The sequence below is a fragment of the Pseudorasbora parva genome, chromosome 15 (genome assembly GCF_024679245.1).
Source record: "Pseudorasbora parva isolate DD20220531a chromosome 15, ASM2467924v1, whole genome shotgun sequence".
Lineage (NCBI taxonomy): Eukaryota > Metazoa > Chordata > Actinopteri > Cypriniformes > Gobionidae > Pseudorasbora > Pseudorasbora parva.
Window position 1 is genome coordinate 41,239,754 of NC_090186.1, and position 21,753 is coordinate 41,261,506.

The 21,753-nt window shown below is 37.5% G+C and overlaps 2 protein-coding genes across 3 annotated transcripts in view; both read right to left on the reverse strand.

Annotated features, from left to right (window-relative positions):
• LOC137041640 (protein eva-1 homolog A) overlaps nucleotides 1-6,975 on the reverse strand; it is a 60,487-nt gene extending 53,512 nt beyond the window's left edge. Inside the window, exons 1-2 of the mRNA XM_067418163.1 lie at nucleotides 6,847-6,975; nucleotides 741-912 (exon numbers count right to left, since the gene is read on the reverse strand). Of these exons, the coding sequence (XP_067274264.1) occupies nucleotides 741-843 (103 nt within the window). The 5' untranslated portion in view covers nucleotides 844-912; nucleotides 6,847-6,975. The remainder of the gene's footprint in view (nucleotides 1-740; nucleotides 913-6,846) is intronic.
• Nucleotides 6,915-21,753, reverse strand: part of ipo13b (importin 13b) — a 47,004-nt gene continuing 32,165 nt past the window's right edge. The window contains exons 12-21 of one of the 2 annotated variants that reach the window (XM_067418161.1): nucleotides 19,725-19,874; nucleotides 19,556-19,636; nucleotides 19,303-19,440; nucleotides 17,590-17,686; nucleotides 13,885-13,937; nucleotides 11,351-11,417; nucleotides 11,167-11,225; nucleotides 9,727-9,816; nucleotides 9,439-9,620; nucleotides 6,915-8,219 (exon numbers count right to left, since the gene is read on the reverse strand). In XM_067418161.1, coding sequence (XP_067274262.1) covers nucleotides 8,123-8,219; nucleotides 9,439-9,620; nucleotides 9,727-9,816; nucleotides 11,167-11,225; nucleotides 11,351-11,417; nucleotides 13,885-13,937; nucleotides 17,590-17,686; nucleotides 19,303-19,440; nucleotides 19,556-19,636; nucleotides 19,725-19,874 — 1,014 coding nt within the window. In that variant the 3' untranslated portion in view covers nucleotides 6,915-8,122. Of the gene's footprint in view, nucleotides 8,220-9,438; nucleotides 9,621-9,726; nucleotides 9,817-11,166; nucleotides 11,226-11,350; nucleotides 11,418-13,884; nucleotides 13,938-17,589; nucleotides 17,687-19,302; nucleotides 19,441-19,555; nucleotides 19,637-19,724; nucleotides 19,875-21,753 lie in introns of those variants that run through there. The other variant, XR_010898130.1, reaches the window with a different exon arrangement.

The window sequence follows — 21,753 nt, forward strand, 5'->3', positions numbered from 1 at the left end:
TGCAAACAAAATCCTATTAAAAACAAACAGAGAATGCCATCACACACACTGAGATCTGCCTTCACTCGCCACATCACAGCTGTTTCTGATTAATTCATATCTGTGTCCTTTATTTCTTCACAAGCCACAACACACACCTTAATAAACCACAGGTACACTACACAATGCCGTGTGTGTATCTCCATCAAACAATCATAACACTGAGCCATGTAACAGTCTAAATATGAACAACAGGCTTCATGAAATCAATGCTTCATGTATTTAACTCATACAGGAGGATCGCGATTTACCTAGCTATATAATATACAATGGTGCCTAACTTTAGTACTTGATAACTCAAATTGATATCATTTATAATAAAAAATGAAAGCAGAACCAGTTTCGTTAGTAGTTCAGACTTAGCATCCCTATTAACTTTATATAAAGATGACATGTAACAGTGTAATCCCAGGAGCGCGCGCGCGCAGTTTCTCTTAGATCGCGTGGGTCACGGAAGTTCCCGCGAAAGAATTTAACTTAAATTGTTACACTTATTTACTTGGAGATTAAATAAACGCGCGCATGTGAATACATAACACGAAAGAAATAAACCTGGAAAGTCAGAGCACAATGCTGAGAATTTCGACTGAACGCCTGAGGACTCATTTAAACTTAAAAGGGCTAATTCATATCGTAAAGTGCAAATACGGAAACTTTTGTAGGATGATAATGATGCGTGATATGATGATGGTGTTCATTACCTGAGAACTCCTGTGAAGTCTTAGAGAAGCCAGTCAGACACGAAATTCCCAACAACAGCAGTGAATATGAGACATCAGGGAAAAACATCCTTAAATGTCCCATCAGATCCGAGGATTCCTGAGAGGATCAGACTGCAGGACATGAAGTGATGTCTGATTCCATGACTTCAGTCTGGAGACACAGGAGAGAGAGAGTCTGAGGAAGAAGACCTGCGAAAGAGAGAGAGAGAGAGAGAGAGAGAGAGAGAGAGAGAGAGAGAGAGAGAGAGAGAGAGAGAGAGAGAGAGAGAGAGAGAGAGAAGGGGGGGCGGGGGGGCAGAATTCCCCCTGGTCCCAAAGTCCTTGAATTTAGGCTCACTGCTAAAGATTTTCTGAATGAATATTCCTGTCAAATACTGTAGTGTTAACGATTATATAAGCAAAGTATTTATTCAAAATAATAACAACAGCAGCAAAAGTTTAAAAATAAATTAAAACTCTTTAATAGTACATAGTTCGCTGTAATAATTTATTACATTATTTACTTAGATTTCTGTTTATTTCTATAGAAATTTTTGATTCAATTAAGTTTCTGTTTAAAGCGTTTGAAAAATACAAAAAAAATACAATTCTGTCTTTAATTACTTAACTAATTGCTCTAAAAGCTCAAACGTGCTGCGTAACACAAGAATGAACCTCATTGGCTCTCGCTGAAGCTCAAACGTGCTGCGTAACACAAGAATGAACCTCATTGGTTCTCGCTGAAGCTCAAACGTGCTGCGTAACACAAGAATGAACCTCATTGGTTCTCGCTGAAGCTCAAACGTGTTGCGTAACACGAGAATGAACCTCATTGGTTCTCGCTGAAGCTCAAACGTGCTGCGTAACACAAGAATGAACCTCATTGGTTCTCGCTGAAGCTCAAACGTGCTGCGTAACACAAGAGTGAACCTCATTGGTTCTCGCTGAAGCTCAAACGTGCTGCGTAACACGAGAATGAACCTCATTGGTTCTTACTGAAGCTCAAACGTGCTGCGTAACACGAGAATGAACCTCATTGGTTCTCGCTGAAGCTCAAACGTGCTGCGTAACACGAGAATGAACCTCATTGGTTCTCGCTGAAGCTCAAACGTGCTGCGTAACACAAGAGTGAACCTCATTGGTTCTCGCTGAAGCTCAAACGTGCTGCGTAACACGAGAATGAACCTCATTGGTTCTCGCTGAAGCTCAAACGTGCTGCGTAACACAAGAATGAACCTCATTGGTTCTCGCTGAAGCTCAAACGTGCTGCGTAACACGAGAATGAACCTCATTGGTTCTCGCTGAAGCTCAAACGTGCTGCGTAACACGAGAATGAACCTCATTGGTTCTTACTGAAGCTCAAACGTGCTGCGTAACACGAGAATGAACCTCATTGGTTCTCGCTGAAGCTCAAACGTGCTGCGTAACACGAGAATGAACCTCATTGGTTCTCGCTGAAGCTCAAACGTGCTGCGTAACACAAGAGTGAACCTCATTGGTTCTCGCTGAAGCTCAAACGTGCTGCGTAACACAAGAATGAACCTCATTGGTTCTCGCTGAAGCTCAAACGTGCTGCGTAACACAAGAGTGAACCTCATTGGTTCTCGCTGAAGCTCAAACGTGCTGCGTAACACAAGAATAAACCTCATTGGCTCTCGCTGAAGCTCAAACGTGCTGCGTAACACGAGAGTGAACCTCATTGGTTCTCGCTGAAGCTCAAACGTGCTGCGTAACACGAGAATGAACCTCATTGGTTCTCGCTGAAGCTCAAACGTGTTGCGTAACACAAGAATGAACCTCATTGGCTCTCGCTGAAGCTCAAACGTGCTGCGTAACACAAGAGTGAACCTCATTGGTTCTCGCTGAAGCTCAAACGTGCTGCGTAACACGAGAATGAACCTCATTGGTTCTCGCTGAAGCTCAAACGTGCTGCGTAACACAAGAATGAACCTCATTGGCTCTCGCTGAAGCTCAAACGTGCTGCGTAACACAAGAATGAACCTCATTGGTTCTCGCTGAAGCTCAAACGTGCTGCGTAACACAAGAATGAACCTCATTGGTTCTCGCTGAAGCTCAAACGTGCTGCGTAACACGAGAATGAACCTCATTGGCTCTCGCTGAAGCTCAAACGTGCTGCGTAACACGAGAATGAACCTCATTGGTTCTCGCTGAAGCTCAAACGTGCTGCGTAACACAAGAATGAACCTCATTGGCTCTCGCTGAAGCTCAAACGTGCTGCGTAACACGAGAATGAACCTCATTGGCTCTCGCTGAAGCTCAAACGTGCTGCGTAACACGAGAATGAACCTCATTGGTTCTCGCTGAAGCTCAAACGTGCTGCGTAACACGAGAATGAACCTCATTGGTTCTTGCTGAAGCTCAAACTTGAACTTTTTGAAGCATAACAGACAGATATAATCAGAAAGATTTCAATTTGTGTTCCAAAGATAAATGAAAGTCTTACGGGTTTGGAATGAGCTAGTAACTAATGACATAATTCAAATGTTTGGGTGAACTGTATGTTTAAGTATTATTTCCTTTAATCCCTGCTATTTAGATTGTAGGCCATCAAATGAACTATAATTCTATACTGATCCACCCCTGCTTCACAGTCCGGGTGTTGAGCCTCCTTGGGGCTTCTCCACACCATAACTTACATGTGCGTGGGAAAGGCACTAAAGGTGGACTCATCAGAGAACAATACATGTTTCATATTGTCCACAGCCCAATATTTGCACTGTTGGCATCAATGAAAGTGACATTTGGCCACTTGTATCAATAGCACTGTAGGGTGTAGTTTGTCCTGCGTAGTGTTTGTGACATTATCCAGGATATCATTGCTCTCGATACACCAGAAATACTTAATGTCCTGGTCACAGATGAGCCAGCAAGACGAGCACCATCAGTTTGACCTCTTTTGAACTCTAATAATGTCTCCCATTATGCTGTGTGGATTGTGATATTTTTTGCAATGTACAGCTGTGCTTTTTCTCTGCTAATTCAACCTGCTTTTACAGATGAAACAGAATTAATGAAGACTGACCACCTATATTGTCCAGTAACTAATTTAGTTAACCATTTTAACAAATTACTTTATTGTAAAGTGTTAGCAACTGATAAAGGTCATAAATCATTTGCGTTTCCTTCACTAGCCTACTTTGTGCAAAGTAATGCATCTTTGTGCAGACACAATGTAGTTTAACACTTAAGCAGTGCATGTCTGATAGAATATTTATAACTGCCTTATTAAACTAGAAATGACAGCAGAAATGACTATGTTTTCAATGATGCCTTTAAAGATTTCAATTTAAGGTCATGTAACGTTAAAGTAAATAAATCAGATCCGTTTACCAGTTCTACTCCCTCATCAGCTGTTCCTCATCGTGAAAATCTCTTTTCAGAGCTGTAGAGACATCTTCTGGTCAATATGAAAAACTACAGTAAAGGCATATTTACACAAGGAATGATGAATGATAACTATATAGATACCTATATCAGTGTGAGTGTCCACAGCGGCAGACGATAACGTTATGTTGATTATATTGCTCGCGCTGCAGTTTTATCTGCCGCTTAAAATGCTTTGAGGCTTCTGATTGGCTGTCATGGGTTTTTTTTATTGTTCAACTGAAGAAATAAAATCGTTGTAAACGCGATTTCAGCCACATTGTTCGTGTGCCATTATCGTTATAGTTTTAGTGTGTTTCTATACATTTAGAACGATTTTTAATACATCTTTATCGTTGCCATCATCAAATAAAAATGACAGTCATTCACTGAAAGCGCATTTACTTTACTGCCATTTACTTAATTTTCAGGTTTTCGTTCATTTTTGAATTTTTCAGGTTCATGAATAGCTTGTTTAGCAGAAAATCTATAATTCAGGTTTTGATTGTGCTATCCCATAGTCTGTATCGGGACATGTTGTCACAAAAGGTAATTTGTAAAATCCCCACTAAAGTGCCTTGAAATGCAGCATTATTCAATGTGTTGACATAATTTTCATGGAAACAGGAAGACAGGGCAAGGCATATAGTACAGCTCCTCCCCTTTAAACAAAAAAATAGCCATTAGCATCACAGCTCGGCCAGAGCTGTTGAGCTCAGTAAAGCCAGTTTCCTCCTAATCTCAGTTTCTCCTCCTAATCTACTCCATTATCGTTTTAAAAGAAACACGCCAACTTTTTGGGACTTCATCTTATTCACTACATACCAGTCTCATCTCCGTGCGTGCCATAACTCTGTCTGACGCTCCCACTGTTAGCCTAGCTTAGCACAAATACTGGAGGTAAAACGGCTCCAGGTAGCCTACTGCTCAAGTGAAAAATAACACCAACATTTTCCTATTTACATGTTATGATGTGTATAGTTACATGGTGTACTAAGGCCAACAGAACAGCACCCATGTTATAGCAGCTACGTTCCTTGATTATTATGCAGGAATGAGAGTATAGTTCCTAGCCATATCAGTCTAGAAAACCGCAACTTTTCATTTTCCGTCGGTCTTAGTATATGCTGTAACTATACACATCACAACATGTAAATAGGAAAATGTCTGCGTTATTTTGTCACTTATGGAGCAGTAGGCTAGCTGGACAGCATTCTGTGCATAAATCAAACAGGTCTGATATGGTTGCTGGTCTGCAGCTACATTGCGGTTCACGTCGCAAGTCTTAATGCTCAATTCGGATTTTTTGCTCAGATCTGATTTTTTGTTTGGCTGTTCACATTACCTTTTAAAATGTGGCCTATATCTGATTCCAGTGTGAACTGTTTGAGGTTTCAAACTAACCCGCATGTGCAAAAGAACAATATCAATGACATCAGACGCAGCGCGCTGTTGCACTAAAGTTCAGGAGGTTATAGAGGAAGTAAGCATTTTCGCTTTTATTTAAAAATGTTTGTGTAATGGACGCCATAACATTAAAGAGCATGTGCTGAAGAGGAGAAGAACGAAAAGAAAGAGAGCAAGATTGGTTATTTTGGCCTTTTGTCTCCTTCCTTTGGCACTGAAGCCACGTTTTTCTGTGTCCACGTTCTTCCATTTCGTGTGCTATTTTTTCAAAAACGGAGCGGTTACGGTAGGATCCTTCTAGCGTAGCTTGAATTGAAGTATCTCTCCATATACTAAATACGGTCTAACACCTCACTCTCCCTCCACTGACTCGCTCCATCGCTGTTCTCCATATCTAGTCAAGTTTTTAAAATTACTGTCTGTGTCTGTTGTGTCTAGGGCTAACTCGCCGGTGCATAATTGTGACAAATGTCAGCGTAGATTGACGTAAAAGTCACATCAAATCCGCCTTGGTTGTTCACACAGCGGCCGCATTGGAAAAAAATCAGATCTAATCAGATCTGGGTCTGATTCGGGACCACATATGTATGTGGTCTAAATCTGATTTGAAAAAATCAGATCTGGGCTAGATTTGAGTGTTCACACTACCTCTGAAGAAGTCGGACCTGGTCACTTGACCCCAAAAAAATCAGATTTGGGCCACTTTTGCCTGCAGTGTGAATGGGGCCTTACACTGTCTGCATCGTTCTCTATCCCCAATATAGAGCACTACTTGTCATTCACCATGTAGAAAATAGTAAATGTGTGAACAACTGACCGATTTCGGCCGCAGCTTCAGCATCTGTTTTTAATGCAGGGGAGTGACTTCAGATTCTAGAAAGCATTTGATTGGACAGAAAATCTTATGAGAAGCTGAAGTGATGTCATCAAAATTATTGCACTAAGTTGAATGCTTATATAATAATACATTAAATATAAACATAAAGAAAATCTCAAAGTGCTACAAAGGGAGAAAAAATAAAAATATAAAGCATTTAGTGCAATTAAGAATTAAGTTAAAATCAACACAAATGTAAACACAAAGCGATTTAAACATTAAATGATATCTTCTAAGTGAAAACGGTTTCATTGTTTTAGAGCACACTAGCTTACTGATAACAGTAAGACTAACATATTCATACTAAAAGCCAAAACTATTCAGTTTTGTTTTCATGGGGACTTTACTTTTTTTCTCAAGGTTTGAGAGCATAGAGCAACTAACTTTCAAAAATAAACACCTTTAAAAAATATTCACTGGGGTAAAAAATGTACTCACCTTGTGGTTTGGACTTGTGATGAGCATTCACACCTTCATTCACACAAACAGACCACAGAACCCTGTGATGCCATCCGAGATGTATTTAATAAATTAAAACAAGGTACAAAAAAAACCCTAATGTACATTTGACTCCTCTGTCTCTCCCTTTGTTCTCACTCTGTGACTCACTAGTAAACGAACACGACAGAACAGTCAGCCCTCGTCCACTGATTATGACACATTCTGGGCCCGTATGTAACGTAACACACATGCTACATGTCGGCAAGCAGCAGCCGGGCGGAAACTAGAAAGAGAGAGAGAGAGACAAGCGGTAGGTGTTTAATTACTTGTTGAGTGCACTCAGCTGTGTGATCAACCTAACATAAAAGGGACAGTTCACCCAAAAAAATGAAAATTCGGTCATAATTTATACACTCTTGAGTCATTTCAAACCTGTTTGACCTTATTTCTTAAATCAAACATAAAAGGAGGATATTTGAAGAAAGATATCATACTAGTTTGGAAGAAAATTAGGGTGGGTAAATGATGACAGTTTTATTCTTTGAGTGAACTATCATTTTTGCGCATCTGTCTTTCTTGTTGTGCAACACCTTCTAGTCCCCAAATATGCTGCTGACCTTATTTATATATGTGTATACATATCAAAAACAATCATAATAATCATTTTATTAAAAAACGTCCACAACATTTTGGCAGAATTGAGTTTGAGGGGTTAGACAGACAGAGATATAGAGGATAGATATAAAGCCACAGAGAAAAAAACAGTCTGTATTGGTCCCTCTGTTAGCAGCACACGGACTCGTCACCCCACGGTTTACTAGATTATTATGTGCATTTATTTTAATATATATGTGTATATATATATTTATATATATATATATGCTTTTTATTTCTCCAAAATAAAAAATTAAAAACATTTAACTAACACTATTTCTTCGTTCAAACGGATGCAAATGATCACAAGGAAAACAGCCCAAGAGCCACGGAAGATCGAACGTGGGGGAATCAAAGAACGGTTTCCAGCGAACATGCCGTGAGATGCAGGGAGCGGAGATGTCGACTGTTCGGCTCGCCTTACGGAGGCCCCAAAATCCAATGGGAGAATGGTTGAAAGAGAGAGAGAGAGAGAGAGAGAGAGAGAGCGCGAGCGAGAAGGACGAGCTGGTGGAAGATCCCCACTCTAGGACTGTCAGTATCATTCACGTCGCAGTGAGGGCTTCTGGGAATTGTACATTTTGGGTTTCTTCACACTGTGTCCGTACACGCGCTTGGCTCAGTAATCTGCGGCATACTCAGTTCCGTGAAGGCCGCGGCACACCAGGGTGAACTCCTTCACGATGTCTTTCACTCGCCGCTTGTTCACCCGCTCCCTAAGAGGATAAGGAGAAAGAAGAAAGGTTTTTCATTCCCAGATACTGGATTTTCTGAAGTTGTGTGCATGAAGACCACAGCTATAGGGAGGGCATTCGATGGTCTGGGAATATTTAAGCACCCTCAATTCACATTATATTTAGGGAGCAGTGTTGTTTTGTTAGATAAAACTTAAAGTGATAGTTCCCCTAAAAATAAATATTCTGTCATCACTTACCCTTAAGTTGTTCTAAACCTGTACGAGTTTCTTTGTGCTGCTGAACACAAAATATTTTGAAGAATATGGGTAACCAAACAATTGATGGTCCCCATTGGCCTCCATAGGAGGAAAACAAACAAACTATGGAAGCCAACGGGGACCAGAAACTGTTTGGTTACCCATATTCTTTAAAATATTTTGTGTTCAGCAGAACAAAGAAACTCGTACAGGTTTGGAACAACTTGGGAGTGAGTAAATGATGACTATCCTTTAAAATTAAACCTTACAGTTAAACCTATTTAAAAAAATGATTTTGTTAACGGAAATTAAACTGAAATAAAATAAAACATAAAGAGAAAAATTTAATATAAAAAAAACTGGTAACTAACTGAAATATTGTAAATAAAAAGTACTGAACAATGACTAAACTTGTATGTATCAAAGAACTTTGGGTTGAAAGCTACAAACATTACTGTTCAAGTTAGGGGTCAGTAAGATTCTCTGTTTATATATTTATTTAAATTTAATACTTTTATTGAACACATTAAATTGATCAAAAGTGACAGTAAAGACACTTATAATGTTACAATTTTTCCATAAAAAAAAAAACTGTTCTTTTGAACTTTCTATTCATCAAAGATTCCTGAAAAATTAAATATATCAATATCCACAAAAATATGAAGTTCCTATGATAATAATTAGAAATGTTTCCTGAGCAGCAAATCATCATATGAAAATGATTTCTAAAGGATCGCGTGACACTGAAGACTGGAGTAATGATGCTGAACATTCAGCTTTGATCACAGGAATACATTACATCTTAAAATATATTCAAGTAGAAAACATTTATTTCAAATTGTAATATTGTATATTTTTCATCTTTTTACTGTTTTTACAGTTTTTCTGATCTTTTTTGAAAAACATTTAAAAATCTTACCGACCACAAACCTCTTACACTTGCATTTGAAAGGAGTGTGTTTTGCATGCATGGCAGTTATTGCTCTCCAGAATGATCTCACCTAAGCACCTGTTGACTGAACGTGTCTTTCTGCTCATCAGAGACACGTGAGGATGGGAAGCCTGGCGAGCGCAGAGCTTCTTTAAGCCACACCGTCAGCAGAGCGAAGCAATGCTTGTTCAGACTGAAGAGCACCTCCGCAAACTGGTCCATCAGACTGCGGGACGACTGACCACCGATGGCCTGCCAAAAAAAAAAAAAAAAAACAGATCAGACTATTGTGTATTTTATTAACAGTATCTGCAATCATCATATACTGGGAACCTCTGGTGAAAAGTTGTGCGCTCACCTCCAGTACAGCCAGCAGGAGGAGTTTACCGTCTTGCTGTACGATCTGACCCACAGGAGGAACGTCTGCACAGTGCGGTATTAGTTCCGTCTGCAGTCACAAATAAAAGAACAATTCAACATTGCACACGGATACACTTTATGATGGTATATTTCATAGGAGGGAAAGAGACACAAACCGAAGGTCAATACACACAGAGCATCTTGCCATTCAATCAAAACAATATACATTACCAGTCGAAAGTTCAGTCACATGATCCTTCAGAAATCATTCTAATATGATGATTTGCTGATCAAGTTAATAATGTCTTATTAAAAATAATGTTTAAAACAGTTGTGCTGCTTTTTGTGTATATATATACACACATATACATATATATATACATATATATATATATATATATATATATATATATATATATATATATACACACACACACACACACACACACACATACTATTCACGCATAACATTATGGTGATTATTAGGGGAAGTGAATAACACTGATGATCTCTTCATCACGGCTTCATCAGTTAGTGGATGGGAAATATTAGGCAGCAAGTGAACATTTTGTCCTCAAAGTTGATGTGTTAGAAGCAGCAAAAATGGGCAAGCGTAAGGATTTGAGTGAGTTTGACAAGGGCTTAATTGTGATGGCTAGACGACTGGGTCAGAGCATCTCCAAAACTGCAGCTCTTGTGGGCTGTTCCTGGTCTGCAGTGGTCAGTCTCTATCAAAAGTGCTCCAGGGAAGGAACAGTGGAGAACCGGCCACAGGGTCATGGGCGGCCAAGGCTCATTGATGCACGTGGGGAGCGAAGGCTGGCCTGTGTGGTCCGATCAAACAGACGAGCTACTGGAGCTCAAACTGCTCAAGAAGTTAAAGGGTTAGTTCACCGACAAATTTAAATTCTTTCATCATTTACTCTCCCTCAAGGTTTTTAAAACCTGTATCAATTTCTTTCTTCTGCTGAACACAAAGGAAGATATTTGGAAGAATGTTTGTATATAAGCAGATTTTGAGCCCCATTGACTACCATAGTATTTTTTCCCTACTATGGTAGTCAATGAGGCCCAAGATCTGTGCGACTTATGACTGGTTTTGTGGTCCAGGGTCACATATTCAGAACAATCAGAAAAAAATCTATATATAATAATAAAAACCATTACGTATAGCAGCCCCAATATTAATTGAGCATCAAAACATCCTATGAGAATGATTTCTGAAGGATCATGTGACACTGAAGACTGGAGTAATGATGATAAAAATACACCTTTGATCACAGGAATAAATTACATTTAGAAATATGTTCAAATAGAAATATAACACTTTTTACTATATTTTTCAACAAATACATTTTACAAACTTTTGACCAGTAGTGTACTCCTATGCTCTTGGTACGAATAGGCCTTCAGATTGTTACGATGACGTCTGACTTACAAAGAAAAGACAGGTAGATTTGACTGTTGGGGCTTCTGGGAATTTCAGTGACAGCACTCCTACGGCCGAAACACAGCGGCATTAGAAAAATGACTCCGTATTAAACATTACAGAGGCTCAGACATTCACACACAATAAAAAAAGAAGGATCCATCAGTGTTTTCTACATTAGAAACAGACTTACCACAGTGGAACACAGCTTTCACATCAAGACTCTCTGATAAGAATAAATCGGGCTTCCGTTTGAGGGCCTATGAATCAGACAGAGCCAATGAACAGAGCACAGGACTCAAACCCCGCCCCTGGAACCCTGTCAATCACTCATGTGCCACTCATGTCCCCTCCCCATCACTCACTCCCTATATCTGTCTAGCTCTAGAAAATCAACATATTCAATGCAAACAGATCAGGTAAGTAAGAAATCAACAGCAAAAAAAAACTAAAATACTGAAATTTAATAGAAAACTAAAGGTATGATGATTTTTTTTCTCTTTAGCGTTCTCACTTGTTCACATCTGTTCAATCACTACTTTCTCTGCTCAGTTGGACTGAATGCAACAGAAATCTAAATAACATGTACGATAAAGACAACTGATGCATTAAGAAACTCATTGAGGATGAGAGGATATTTGAGAAAGACAGAGAGAAACCGAGAGAGGGAAAACCTCATGAGAACGTCATGAGGACCAAATACATAAACGAGAGAGCCAATTCATTTGATTCAATTAATTAATTAATTGAGATGAATTAATTTAGGCTTTCATCGGTTTAAGGGCTGGAATGACACTGGATGGGGGTGTGCTTGTGGGATTTTGACTGTAGAAATTAATACTTTCAGCAAGGACGCATTAAATTGATCAAGTGACAGTTAAGAGATTTATAATGTTACAATATAATAATTTATTATAATAGTTTAATAATATATAATTGTTTTTTTATTGGTTTAACTTAAAAAAGTAAGTAACCTGGTTGCCTTAAAATGTTGAGTTTATTGAAATTAAAAATTTGAGTTGATACAATGAAGGAAATTTGTTTAATAAATAGAAACTCAAAATATTATTGTGTCTGAACCACATAAACATTTTTATAAATAATGAAAATAGCACTATTTGGCATGTGTCACTGCATCATCAGAAATAAAACACACACAATTACCCAATATGCTTACAAATTCTTTTAATAATATTTTTTAATAAAGGTTGTCGAATCTCAAAACATTTTCATTGTATTAACTCAAAATTTTAAGTGTATTATTATTTATTTATTTATAAATAAAAGCTAGAATATAGCTTTCTGTTCATCAAAGGATCATGAAAAACTGATCATGGTTTCCACAAAAATTATTAAGAAGTACGTTTTCAATTTCATCATAAAATGGAATTTAATAATAAATTGCATAAAACAAAAAAATATAACTACACTGTAAAAAAAGGCAAATTTTGAACTTTTGCAGTACAATCGACTTAGATGTTTAAGTTATTTCAACTTAAAATGATGTTAAACTGACTTTAAAAAATGAGTTACATCTTGTATAACTAATAAAAACAAGTTTAACATTTCTTAACTTATTTTGATGAGTTAAAACAATGTAAAAACATATGTTGTCATAACTTATTGAACATATAATTTTTTACAGTGTATTAACAAAATATATATTTAAAAACATGTTAACGTTCAGTTCCATTTTAAAGCAAGCAGGTGAAAAAAAAAGTATAATTATTTTACAATTATTGGAGTTGACAGTTTTTCGTGGATGACACTCAAAAAATTCTCTGTAAAAAATTATTTAGAAAAAGTTGAGTTTATTGAAATTAAATTTTTGAGTTAATACAATGAACATTTTTTGAGATTCGACAACCTTTATTAAAAGATTATTAAAAGATAATGGGTAAGCATATTGGGTAATTGTGTGTGTCTTATTTCTGATGACGCAGTAAAACATGACAAATAGTGCTATTTTTATGATTTATCACATTTTTTATGTGGTTCAGATACATGTATTAAACAAATTTCCTTCATTGTATCAACTCAAATTTTTAATTTCAATAAACTCAAAATTTTAAGGCAATCAGGTTATTTACTTTTTAAGTTAAACCAACAAAAAACAACATTTTTTTTTTTTACAGTGTAGTGGCCTATAAATTATGGAACCCCGTTTCTGCCACTAAATAAAAAAATAAAAAGAGTAATTGCTTTTTCTCACAATTGCATTTACATTTAACATTTAATCATTTAGTAGACGCTTTTATTCAAAGCGACTTACAAAAAGATTGCGAGTTGTAAACTTTATATCTCAGAATTGCGACTTTATAACTCCAAATAGTGAGAAAAAATTAAGAACTCTTAGATTAAAAAGTCACAATTACTCTTTTAATTTTTTTATTTTGTGGCTGAAACGGGCATCCATAAAAAATAGTACAGAGTCTAAAAAAAAAAAAAAACAGCCAAGTTTAGACGTTTAATAAACAGCTACAAGGAGCAAGAATTTGGGTGGAATGAGATGCACACAGATCAGAGGTGTTCTGTGTGACTATTGGACGAGAGAGCTGTCAATCATCCAATAGCGAAAACCTTCAGGTCAATTCCACTGCCCGGGCAAAACAAGGGTCTGAAAAGACCGTGACACAGGACGGAAAGCAAGAGAAAGTGAGAAAGAAAGGGACAGGGAAAGAGAAGAGAGAAACCCAAAGTGAATGAAATAAGAAACCAAAAACACACCTGAGCTTGGAGTTGCATAAATGAATCAACAATATCAGGATGATCCCTGGGCCCTAAAATATAATAAAGATGAAACTTAAGAAATAATAAGAATAATAAGAATATATACAAACAGCAACAAAACAGATCGAACAGTCATGTGGAAAGGAAAAGTCAACTGGACGGAAATAATCGCACGTGTGAGAGAAGTAGGGCAGAGAAAGAGGAGGGAACATGAACGACTTGAAGGCAGTTGCGATAAAACAAAAGAGGAAAAACAAAAAAGACAGATCAATGAGTCCGTTCTGAAGGGGAGAAACAAAGAAGGAAAACAAAAAGAAGTAACGAGAGAAAGTAAAGAAACCTAAACAACAAAAGAAACAGTGGGTTTGGAGTGGGAACCCAGGAGGCACCTGTTACTGTGATGACACTTGTGTTTCTTTCTTTCTTTTTAGTGTGCGTTTTATTTGTTTTCATTGTCTGTAAATTCAATTCATACACCCCACTGGCCCGCCGCGGCTGGTGAGTGCTTGGTTCCCACGGCCACCCCGGAAGAGCAAGGTAGCAGTCAGTCCCAAACTTCCCTCCCTTTGCTGTTCCCACACTCCAAACAAGACCCCGCCCCCACAACCCCCAGACCCCGCCCACCCCACCAAACCCCGCCCCCCTCACAGAAAACAAACAACAAACAAACACACAGGCCACGGCAGATCCTCTCCACCAAGTCACCTGAGCGGGATAAGAGTGTTAACTCACATTTCTGCTGATTTGGAAACAATGTGGTTAAAACAGAAGAACGTGAAGAATGACAAACAGGAAGTGAGGGGTGCAAGTGCGGTTAGTGCGCTAGAGGGCACATGCAAAGAACAGCTGTGTGTGAAGTTGGGAGTCATGCTGGACAATTTTAGGCTGTTTTCACACTTCTTGTCATTGGTTGGTCCAGAGTTCGATACCATCAAAAATGAAAATTTGGTCATTAATATGTCATTTACCAAACGAGTTGGTGTTTTGAGTCTAAACAAGATGAGACAAGTAACCTTGTTCATGAACACAATGAACATTTCTTTGTAATTATTTGTGACATTTTTAGCATTTTTTTTTGCAGTGTTTGTATCTGCAAACCAACAGTAACTGAGTAAAGATGATAGAAGTGGTGCTATGAAAAGAGTGAAGCCCTATGACAAGTTTAATAGGTGCACATAGCATAATCCTCAATTTATGAATGCATATACACAGCCTTAATAATAAGTAGGGCTAATCTAATAACCGTATATTAATACAAGCAGAACGTCTCAGTGACAAACCACTAAATTCAAACAAGTATCTCGACTATATTGTTCACGATTGTGGCTGTTAAATAAAATAAAATAAAAAAATTATATATATATATAAATAAATAATAATTTCATGCAACCTCTTGCTGCAACACTCAAAGAAATATTTAGGCCTTAATTTAAGATTCATGTATTTTAATTTCATATAACAATCCATTTGAATTATACAGTTTAAACATTAAAAAAAACAATAAACTTAATGTGATGCATATTGGTCATTCATACATAAATGAAACCGGTAATTAATTTAATGCCTAAAATTAATTAATTAATTGCTAATTAAAATCAATTAATTAAAATAAATCGTAAAAACAATTAAAGAGACAATATTATGCCCTTTTACAAAGTATTTACTATACTAAGCTCTACTATAATTTTGTATTATTTTGATTTATTTATTTATTGGATTTATGCTTGAATGTTCAAACATTTTTTTTTCCCATATTCTCCATTGTTGCAGCTCCTCTCTTCCCAGTTTGTCAGTAACGTTCTGTTTAGTTCCCGTCTCTATGAAGCTCCTCCTTCTGAAAAGCACAATGTGCTCTGATAGGACGGATGGACCAGTGTGTTGTGATTGGTCAACCACTTCAAGCGTGTTTGGGAAATGTCACGATATGTTACTATAACCGGCAGTTTCAACACACTACTAACTAACTCATCCAGGCCCCGCCTCTTTATTCTGCATTCCGGTATGCTTTGGATGGGAATTTTTTAAATGAGGAATATTGTGAGATGTTCGTTCCCAGAAGAAAACTCAAGACTGTAAAGCAAGTGTTTCAGGGAGTTCAGAAACCGTGACACTGAGGCCTTATCCACACAAACACGTGTATTTTTATAACCGTGACTTTTTTTACACAGTTCGGCCGTTCGTCCACACGGAAACGCAGTATCGGGTCACTGAAACCGAACACTTTTGAAAACCCCTGCCAGGGTGAGGATTTTCAGAAACGGCGGTTGCAGCGGTCGTCGTGTGGACAGTAAAACCGGCGTTTTTGCCTTGCGATGTCAGAGTGTGCGCCGTTATCCGCTGTGTTTGACGTCAGATTGTTCGCCGCTGACTGCTTTGTTGACGACCCTATAGTTGACGATTCTGTGCAATGGCGGACGTAGCCCACATATTGCTGATAGTAACTGTGCTAACAGGGCTGCTTGTATCATGTGCACAGATACATGCTCAGGTATATTATTACATTGTGGAACAGAGGCGTCAGAATGAAATTCTAGGCTTCTGATTGGCCAACATGTCTTTACGATTAGGATGATATCGCCGCCTGCTGGTGTGGCATGCTCTTGACAGCGCTTGATAGCGGGTTTTTGCGTTTTCATGTAGACGGAGATTTCTTTAAAACCGAGCATGTGTGGACAGGATTTTTTTTTTAAATGCAGGAGGAAAAACTCTGGTTATAAAAATACCCGTGTCTGTGTGGACTAGGCCTGATATAGAGAAGAACTCCTGAACTACACTAAAGAACTACACTAAAGAAAGATAAACATGCAAAACAGCATAATAGGTCCTCTTTAAATGTATTCAGTTAAAAAAAGTATTAACAGTTCAAGTATGGCTAGCTGTTGGACAAGCAATATTTAATTAGTTCAAATGTATGAGCTTTTATGTCTTATTTAAAACTTATTAATTTTCTTTTAGCATTTGAATAAGTTGCGTTTGCTTTGTTGTAGGCAATATTAAATGTTGATTTTAATGAGTTCATTTTTGTAAAGCACTTTGGGGCAACTTCTGTTGTTTGAAAATGTGCTTTATAAATAAAGTTGCTTGCTTGCTAATATTTCTGCAGATCTGCAGACAAGATAATTTCAATGAAAGTTTATCTGTATGATGCCACATGGACAGTAACGGCAAGCAGCAGATTTTCAAACAATCTTGAAAACCGATTTGGAAAACGGCTGCATTTACATTTGGTATTAAGATCTGTCCCAGGTGATCCGATTACAAGTGGTGAGTGAATGATACAGGTGCAAACAGGGGCTTAATTGTGTCATGGTCAAATAATTGAAACCACATCCCGATGCGTCCCAGATAACAGTGAAGGACCGCCTACTCACCTGTCAATCAATCAGATCGTACGAAATGCCTTTTAATATCAGGTGTAAATGCATTCGGATCCAGATCAGAAACTCTAGTGTGAAAACGCCCTTGAATTCAGCATGTGTGTGAAACTCATTAGGTAAAAACAGAGTAACAGGATCAAAAGTCACCACACCAACTCAAAAAACAAGAACTGTTTCGAAAACATGCTCATTTCTGAACTCCGTTTCTGTGTATGCGGTTTTAAAAAACAGATACATGCAAACAACTGGAAATAGTGACTGTAAAGACATCAAAACCACATGATTTCCTTCACCCTCTGCAGCTGGTATTTCCCAGCATGCCTACCTTGCTGGAAGATGGTCAGAGTAACAGAAGTGACCAGTTCAAACAGCGCTTTGATTGGGGGGAAATGATTCGTTTCGCTGGCAAATATGTGCACCATCTGCAAGAGAACAAAATCAATCAAATGAAACTCCACAAAGGAAGCAGCACCGCACATAAAGGTTTCTGCAGTGTTTTTAAAATCAAATTTGAGACTTTTTAACACCTGCACAAATAAAATGAATATATGCGCCCATACAATCTCAAAATAAATCATGTATATAAGATTCTAAGTGAGGGACACATTTAACTGCAAAACATGATAATATCACGTTTAAAATACTCTTAAATAACTCTTAAATGGATTTTGCTGATATGATAATATTGTGTTTAAAGAAAGGATTTAAAAGATTATTGTGCAACACTGGTCAAATTTATGCACTGAACGTGTTAAATAATGTTCTTAGGCTTTCCTTCTTGTGACACAGCAGCACAGAGAGAAGCTACACAAGTTTACACTGAATTCAATGCTAGATACAGTGAATTATGTAACCAAAAAATATTGTATGCATAATACGAGACTGTTAAACTCTTAGTTTGAAATGCCTATGCTTTACTACTTCCAGCTGCTCATTCAAAAAGACGAGGGGCATAAAATATGCAAATCCTCCTACTATCCGTAACATATTGAAGTACAAACACCTAGGGCTTGACATTAACACCCGTCAAATGTGGGTGGATTTCAGCAGAGGTGTCTTTTATATGAATTTTCAAAATTTTCAAAATTAAAATGAGCAAGATTTTTTTGGGGGTGGGTATATTATGTTATATTATGTCACTATATATATATATATATATATATATATATATATATATATATATATATCAGCACTGCTAAGTAAAGCATGTCAGTGAAAGTCACCGCTTTGCGTTTTGGTCTGAAATAGGCAGATTTATTATGCATTCAGTTATAGTTTTACAGTTAGTCGATCTAAGACGCCGATTGTGCAGTAACAGCTGTCAACCAAGCCAGTACGCAAATTAATGGTCTGAGCATTTTTTACTTTGGTTGAACATGCGCACCACTGGCCCTAATTCATCAGCAGTCTATCAGAAACAATTGCTTGGCAGTATTCCTGGATTGATTCATTGCGTCTGTAGAACACACAGCAGCGCAGCATTTTGACTTCTATTTAATTCAAAATCACTGCCTTTGGAAAGTTAAATAATCACATTAGGCGTCATCATGATTACTGATTTAAAAGGATAGTTCACCCAAAAATTTAAATTATGTCATAATTTACTCACCTTCAAGTCACAAACCAAGTTGTGTGAGTTTCTTTCTTCTGCTGAACACAAAAGAAGACATTTGGAAGAATGTTTGTAACAAAGCAGAGAGAACAAACATTCATTACCATAGTAGGGGAAAAAATACTATGGTAGTCAATGGTTGCTCTATCTGCTTGGTTACAAACATTCTTCAAAATATCTTCTTTTGTGTTCAGCAGAACAAAGAAACTCACACAGGTTTAGAACAACTTGAAGGTGAGTAAATGATGACAGAATTTTCATTTTTGGGTGAACTATCCCTTTAAGAGCTCTTAAAATTATATTTAAGACTTTATGGCGTTTAATATATTTCAGATTTTTACAACCTGATCAAACTGGACATTTTAAGGGCCCGTGGGAACCTTAACATAACTGCCTGTATAATTTGTCATTGTGTGCGTGGTGTACCTGGCGGGTTAAGTCCAGCGCAGACGCCTGTGGTATGGTACTGTACATCTGCCCCAGCATCTCACTCAGCTGAGACACCATGGGGGCAAAATCGTGCAGGAGAGTTTTCACAGACTTCTCAAAGATGGCGCACACCGCCTGAGGGAGAGCAGAATTAAATCTGTCCTGCACACAAATGCTGCTTCCATATTGAGGAATGACTATGGTACAATTTGGAGGTGATGCAGCATAAGGAGTTTAAAATGAATCTCACCTCCACAACCTGCGAGTCATTCAGCCATTTACTGAGGACCGTCTGTATCAGTGCAAAGACTTGCTGGAGCACCACCACCACCTAAAACACACAAAACACACTACAGTCCAGCTCTGACACACTGCAACGCCTGCTTCGGCGTGACTGCGGAGAGCAGGAAGGAGCTTACAGGGTTGGGGCCTGTCTGAGGCGGGGCTGATTTAATGGGCGGGGCATTCTCTCCTGACTCCTCCTCCTGTTTGGTGATGTCCAGCGTGGTGAAGAGATTGGACAGCAGACCGAGGATGTGAATAATGGCCAGTTTATTCGAGGGGTTTGGCTGAAAGGAGAAACCAAGGTCAGATTGTTAATCGATATGCCTTTTCGTTTTAAAGGGCCAACTATTTACAATTAATATTTTGTCAAGATTTCATGCCATTATTTAGATGTGCATGTCATTTTCATTATTAATCACATTTGGGAATAAACCGGCTGTTTTGTAGTGTACCTTTAAGACAACGGTATATAATGAAATGAGTGGCTATACTTCACATATTAGCATAGCTCAAACTGTTGTTAAATGCTTAAACTAAATAAAATCTAACTATGGCTTAATATCTAATATGGCTTAGTGAGACAAAGAAATAGAGACTAAAAATAAATATTAGTATTGTAATTGTACAATTGTACTTTAAAATAAAACTTAATTTTCTTAAATATGTTATTATTTTACAGTGAAATAAAATGACATTTTTAATAATTTAATAATAATTATTTTAAATTATGTATTAATGAGTACTATTATTTTATAATTATACTGATATTATGGTCAACTAAAACCATACAAATAAAAATACTATTGTTATTACTTTTTGTTTATTTTATTTTAACTAGTTGCAAAGGGAACATATCTTATTTCCATTTAGTTGACACAATGTCCTAAAATAACTAAAGCTAAAATAAATAAATCCAATAATTATATAGACATAATTAAATTATACAGACCTATAATAAGTTAATTCAACTGTATACATATTATACAAACCTAATAAAAATGACAAAATTACTAATCTTTATCTAAAAATAAAATGAAATATACAAATAAAAACTTTTAATAAAATCAGTGTCTCAATGATAATGAACAACACTGTGACATAGTATATCAAGATATTTAACAAACAAGCAAGAAATAAATCCCACAATATGAGCCCTTGAACGATGTAAAATAATGAGAGCCGACGGGTGGGGTGGGCGTGCGCTCTGTGCCGGCACTCACGGGAACATCAGCAGTAATTAAAGAGTTGTTAAACAACCATTAGGCCAACAGTCTAATTACTGCTGTTAGCTCCATGACAACAGCTCAGTGATTGGCGGAGAGGCAGAGCGAGTCGCTACACCGTCTTCCTTTCTTTATGACATCACACGCAAGCACAATAGGAAAGAGACACTCAATTAAACATTTAACAAAGGCAAAAGTTGTAAAGGTTGAAAAAATACCCAAAGTAAACAGGTCCTTTTTACTTTGGGTATTTTTAGCAATTGTACTGACAGCACCATCCGAAAATAACATCAGAGGCGCTGTATGAGATCTGAGCGTTTAGACACAGGGTCTGTGGCCAGCAGGGGTCGCTGTGTGAGCGCCCCATCACAGCCTGTTTACTGAGGCTGATGTAATGTCTCTCTGGGAAGGACCAGACGGGGAGGAAAGCTATTAGAAATCGAAAGTCAAAAATAGGCATGCAGCAGGTAGAGAGAGACAAGATATGAAGCCCAACTAGAAATAGAAGTGAAATGTTTTTTTTTATGTTCATGCATTTAATAAGATGCAAAATAAACAGAATCCAAAAGTATTTAGAAGACAGATTATGACGCTTATGGTTGCCAGGGCATTGCAATGTAGTTGCGCACTGAAGTAAGCCATTGTGATTTTCTGCTTTCAAATGAAGACTTGGATTTTTTTTGTGCCCTTTTAAAATAAAATCTCAGTTGTAAGTCTAAACCCTTTGAAAAAAGCTAAAGTTGCAAATTTTGAGGCATCATTCATTTCTGTAATTATGCGACAGGGTGTAATAGTAATTAAATTGTTTTATTCCTTGAGTCATATATTAACCTCCTTAGCCCTGGGACCATTTTCCGAGTGGATTTGGCCTATCAAAATTGAAAAGCTTCCCATACCAAATTACAGTGGTCTAAATACACAATTTTGGTGCCATTTTACA